At 38.2% G+C, this 6,000-nt stretch overlaps 1 protein-coding gene across 1 annotated transcript in view; it reads left to right on the top strand.

Moving 5' to 3' along the window:
- The window catches only part of NSF (N-ethylmaleimide sensitive factor, vesicle fusing ATPase), a 163,210-nt gene that overhangs the window by 32,593 nt on the left and 124,617 nt on the right, over positions 1–6,000 (top strand). Inside the window, exons 3-4 of the mRNA XM_032271910.1 lie at positions 526–625; positions 4,406–4,445. Of these exons, the coding sequence (XP_032127801.1) occupies positions 526–625; positions 4,406–4,445 (140 nt within the window). The remainder of the gene's footprint in view (positions 1–525; positions 626–4,405; positions 4,446–6,000) is intronic.

Genomic DNA, 6,000 nt, shown 5'->3' with positions numbered 1-6,000 from the left:
TTTTTTTTTTTTTTTTTTTTTTGTAGATTGTTGTTTCAGCCTGTTGAGAGAGTCTGCAAAGAAATTTAATGAATAGTCTAAAAACCAACTTTTTTTGACTGCTATATTCTAGCTCTTTTATCTTTGGCTCTCTTTTTTTTTTTTTTTTTTTTTTTTTATTAGGATGTGAAGTAATTCTCAGGAGAGGAAATTCATCTAGTTTTTACTTGATATCAAGGACTCTAGATCAATCCAAACTCTGGCTTCAGTTTTATGTAAACTGGAAATGTAATGAAGTTGGTATTTTGGATGGTATTTTGGCTGGATTCTACTTGATGTGTGTTTGACCCAAGGTTCTCCTTATATCTGGAAAACATTTGGAATTGCTGACAGTTTTGGAAACTAAATTTGTAGTTCTGTTTCTTCAAACACAGATGATGTTTCCACCTGATACTCATTAAATATCAGTTTGGAAAGAAATACATTTTGAAATTATGTTCTTAATTTCCTTCAATGTGGAATACTAACTGTGTTTCTGTCCTTCAGGCATGTGATTGTGAGGACCTCCCCCAATCACAGGTACACATTTACACTGAAGACACATCCATCAGTGGTTCCAGGGAGCATTGCATTCAGCTTACCTCAGGTAACTCAGATGTCAATTTGTTCTCTTATGTTTTTGAAAGTCATAGAATAGTCCATTTATTTTAAGCAAGCATCACCCTATGACTGTATTGGTTAATACTGAAGAAGAACATGTAAGTATTACATAAGGAATTTAAAGATATAGTCTATGTTTTGTTGTTGTTGTTGTTGTTGTTGTTGTTGTTGTTGTCTTAAGACAGGGCCTCGTTCTGTCACCCAGGCTGGAGTGCAGTGGCACGATCAGGGCTCCTGGTCTCAAGCAGTTCTCAGACAGCTGATAGTACAAGCTTGTGCCATGGTGCCTAATTTTAAAATTTTTTGTAGAGGTGGGGTCTTAACTATGTTGCCCAGGCTGGTCTTTAACTCTTGGGCTCAAGCAATCCTCCCACCTTGGCCTCCCAAAGTGCTGGGATTATAGGGTGTGAGCCATCATGCCCAATCTAAAGACAGATTCTTAATTGCCAATTTTTACTATGGCTGCCTTCTTCTGTCTTGATTTTTTTTTTTTTTTAATTTTTAAAGATTTTGCAGTAAAATCAGTCAGCTATCACATAAAGAGTCAAGTTATTTTAATGGTAACTCCCAGGGTAACAGAAAATACAAAAAAAAATATTTTATTTGTAAAATTGGTATCTACTAATAGTGATTTTACAATGTGATGGTGTTACACTAAAGAATTTGGAAAGAATCTCAAATTACAACGTATGTTGCTAGGCTCCCATAACAACTGAATGGGTTGTGATTACAGTTAACAACTGTTGGTGGATTCTTTGGAATCCAGAGAATTATATTGCTTAGCGCAGTCCCAGGCACATCATACATAATAGAAGGCACCACAAATACTAGTCTGCATCCTCTTCTCCCTTATCATTTTACTCAGGCTGCTGACTGACCCCAGTCTTAAGCAATGTAAATGCAATCCCTACCCTCCTCCTAGTATGCTAATAAGCATTGGTTGACTTCCTTGAAGGTTTAGAGAAAGAGGTCAAACACTCCTTTAAGAACTATTAGGCCAGGTGTAATGACTCATGCGGGTAATCCCAGCACTTTGGGAGGCCAAAGCTGGTGGGTCACTTGAGTCCAGGAGTTCAAGATCAGATACAAGGTGAAACCCTATCTCTACTAAAAATACAAAAATTAGCTGGGTGTCGTGGTGCATGCCTATAGTCTAACTTCTTGGGGGGCTGAGGCAAGAGGATCACTTGAGCCTGGGAAGTCAAGGCTGCAGTGACCTGAGATAGTGCCACTGCACTATAGCCTGAATGACAAAGTGAGACCCTGTTTCAAAAAAAAAAAAAAGAAGAAAGAACTGTTAGACGGGCCAGGTGCTTCATGCTTGTAATTCTAGTGCTTTTGAAATCTGAGGAGGATTGCTTGAGACCAAGAATTTCATACCAGCATAGCGAGACCCTTGTCCCCACCACTAGTCTTTACAAAAAAAAATTTTTAATTAGCTGGGCATGGTGGCATATGTCTATAGTCCAGGCTACTTGGGAGGCTGAGTTTGGGAGGATCACTTGAGCTCAGGAAGTCGAGGCTATAGTGAGCTATGATCGTGCTGTTACACTCCAACCAGGGCTACAGAGTGAGATTCTATTTCTACAAAGAAAGAAAGAGAGAAAGAGAGAAAGAAGAGAGAGAGAGAGAGAGAAAGAGAAAGAAAGAAAGGAAAGAAAGGAAAGAAGGAAAGAAGGGAAAGAAAGAAAAGAAAGGAAAGAAAGAGAAAAGAAAGAAAAGAAAAGAAAGAAAGGGAACTATAGAAAATCTCTTGAGGCCCTCAAATATTACAGGAAATTTTCACTCACTATTCCACCTCTCTGTTTGATGCCTCTTCATTATCCAGACCACTTTCACATTTGTTTCTATAGATTAAAAGTTTGGGATATTCCAGGGTTCACCAGCTTTTACAGACTTCTATTTGGGATTCTGAATGTTAGAAATAGCTTAAGGTGTGACCATGTCTCCTTGTCTCTGTTTTGTAAAATAAAATTTCCTGTAAAAAAAAATTTTCCCCAATATTCACTACAGACCAGGCTCTATTCTAGGTACTTTGGCGTGTGTTAGCTCATTTAATTCTCCCAACAACCTTATACACTAGCTACTCTTGTTATCCCTAAGGACTGTTGTATTCGTCCATTTTCATACTGCTATGAAGAAATACCTGAGGCTGGGTAAATTATAAAGAAAAAAGAGATTTCATGGACTCACATTTCCACATGGCTGGGGAGGCCTCACAATCATGGCAGAAGGCAAAGGAGAAGCAAAGGCATGTCTTACATGGCAGCAGACACGAGAGCATGTACAGGGGAACTGCCCTTTATGAAACCATCAGATCTCGTGAGACTTATTCACTATCATGAAAACAGCATGGGAAAACCCATGCCCATGATTCAGTTACCTCCTACTGGGTCCCTCCCATGACACATGGGGATTATGGGAACTACAATTCAAGATGAGATTTGGGTGGGGACGCAGCCAAACCATATTGGCTATCTCTGGGACTGAAGCACAGAACCTAAATGTGGCTTCTTTGTGACCCAAAGTCTAAGCTTAATGAGCATGCTGCTAAATTTCAGGTTGGCCAGAAGTGGGATAGGGTTTTACAGAAGAGGTCTTCCGGGGGAGGTGAAGGGCAGAGAAGAGGGAAATAGGATGGGGTAAGAAAGCTGCAAGGAAAAGTGCTTGTTACACATATTCATGGTGCAGCATCTTCTAAACCACCCATGACAAAGTCTCCAGTGTTCAGATGAGTAGGCGAACTATTTTCAGCCAAAAATAGCTTTTCTCATTGTTCTTTGGAGTGTTATCAGTCATTACAAATTTTGAATCTATACCAAGCAAGCTCCAAATTCCTGCCTAAACACAATCTGGCCTGCCTTTGTACTTCTTGCCATTGTAAACAGTAGGGATTTTGGAAGTCTAAAATCTAGCTGTAAATATCTAAAAATCTTCTGACTAGTCTACAAAGAGTAGCTATGACCATCTGATTTGAGTCCCTGCTTGTATTTAATCTTCATGAATCGAATATCTTACTTTTTGAGATACTGTAACAAACAGTAACATTAACTGCAGCAGTGCTGAAATGTTATACAGTGAAGACCTTCCATAGCATTATACTGTGGAAAGGAGCATCCTTCTCAGTGGTGCCAGCTTTACTGCAAAAGGCAAGCTTTGCACGTTTTGGGACAGGTGTTCACATGGAAACTATAGCACATGCATGACTTTCCTAGGGTAAGTAACAAAGAACCATTACCGGGTGGCTTAAAACAACAGAGATTAATTCTTTCACAGTTCTGGAGGCTAGAAGTCTGAAATCAGCGTGTCAGTAGAGCCGTCCCTCTTTGAAGGCTCTAGGGAAAAATCTGTTCTGTGCTTAGCTTCTGGCGTTGCTGGCAATCCTTTGGTGTTCCTTGGCCTGTAGCTGCATCATTTCAGTTCCGCCTCTGCTATCACATGGTGTTCTCTCTTTGTGTCTTGTCTCTTCTGTTCTTAGGACACCAGTCATACTTGCTTAGGGTTCACCCTAATTCATTATGGCCTCATGTTAACTTGATTACATTTGCAGAGATCGTATTTCTAAATAAAATCACATCCACAGATGTTGGGGGCCAAGACTTTAACGTACTTTGGAGGGAGAGCACAATTCAACCATAATTGCATACCATGCTTTAATCTTTGAATGTGTTCCTAAAATTCATTAAAATTCCTCTTTTTTCCTGTCTAGTTTTGATTGCTTTTAAGTATCTTTTTTTTTTTTTTTTTTATCTCTTTTACTTTACAGAGAAAATGGGCTGGTCTTTCTATTGGACAAGAAATAGAAGGTAGGTATATTTTTTAGCCACCTGATAAAGATTTTCTGTATGATTTTCTCTTAGTTGTTGAGATCTATACAATTTTCTATTACTAGTGATCAGATCTTAAACATTCATTGTGTTCAGAATACTGCTTAGATCTATGAGAATGGGAAGGAAATAGTTATGGTACCTCTGTTTCTATATCTTTTATGAAGTGTGTGATAAAGTCATCATAGTTCAAGGCAAGGAAAGCAATTTATAACTTCCACTGGGGAGAAAAAAAAAGACTAAGTTGCTTATAGATAATAAGCCACAGAGCTAATAAGCAAAAACTGGCATTGTTTCTTAGCAATGTGGCAAAGTTGGGAAATGGATTATGAGTCTTCTTTAGTCAGCTGATTTTATGTCAACTTCATGGTTACAGTAGGGGAAGGAAAGAAAAGGCAAGTGTAATTAAACCAGCTTTTTTTCTGCTTGTCTTTAAAACTTAAAATTATATTTATAGAAAGGTTGCAAAATAATATGAAGAATTTCTGTATACTACCTTTACCCAGATTTACCAGTTGTCATATTTTCTTTATCATTCTGGCTCCCTGTCTTCCTCTCTGGGTCTCTGTCTGTCTCTCTCACGCTCTCTCTCTCCCTCTCTCTCTCTCTACACACACACACACCCCATATGTGAAATTTAATGGGAAGATGGGGTAGTGTATAGCTTAGGTTTCTAATTTTTTCTAAACATAAGGCTAATAGTGTTAAATCTTTGAATCTAGATATTTTCTATTGTGACAAGATACAGAAATTCAAGTTGATAAATTTTCATGAGTTCAGAAATGTGTTTTGTGGTTTAAATTATATTATAAAAGCATTCTCCTGCTAACAGAAATGCTTATCTGGATTGTAAAATCAGACCTTTAAAGAAGTGGTTCAGACAGACTTAATAAGCAAAATTGTAAAACCAAGTGGGACTAAAGTGGAGTAAGGTTGAGGGAAGATCGGGTTTTGGGACCCAAGTGCTTTGGATGATGTGGCCATAAAGGTAGAAAACTGGTTTGGTGTAAGTAGAGATGGAGACAAAGATAGGATGGGAGGTGTGGTTTGAGGGAGGAGTGCTCAAGTATTCTGGAATGGGACTTTTGTAGGGTGAGACATTTCAGTCAAGTCAGTGATTTTAGTCTGAAGGAATCTTCGGAGGAATCATTTAGTCTGTCTTCTTTCCATCTGACAGTGCCATATTTTAAGTGTTACAGACTAATGTTTTGACCACTATATATACACCTATCATTGTAAAGTTCAGGTTTATTCAAATAATTGGATGCATTTATTTTTTGCTTATAAAATATCTTTATTATTAGTCTTTTATATTAAATTACTATTAGCCGTAAAATAAGAAAACATTCTCAATCGTCTTATCCTGGATGAAATCTTCAGGATTTTTGTCCCTTTGGGACTGACCGTGGTGCTGACCTTGGTGCTGCCTGGGATACTGTCCATGGTGCTGCCCATAGCACTTGCAATTGTAACAGCTTGGTCTTTTCTATTTAGGAACCTTGGCCTAAAATTAAAATGCATTTGAAAACTACAG

This window comes from Sapajus apella, unplaced genomic scaffold (assembly GCF_009761245.1).
Source record: "Sapajus apella isolate SASKATOON/1434 unplaced genomic scaffold, GSC_monkey_1.0 scaffold263, whole genome shotgun sequence".
Taxonomy (NCBI): Eukaryota; Metazoa; Chordata; class Mammalia; order Primates; family Cebidae; genus Sapajus; species Sapajus apella.
The sequence above is the reverse complement of the archived record's forward strand: the minus strand, read 5'-3'. Positions and strand labels throughout refer to the sequence as shown.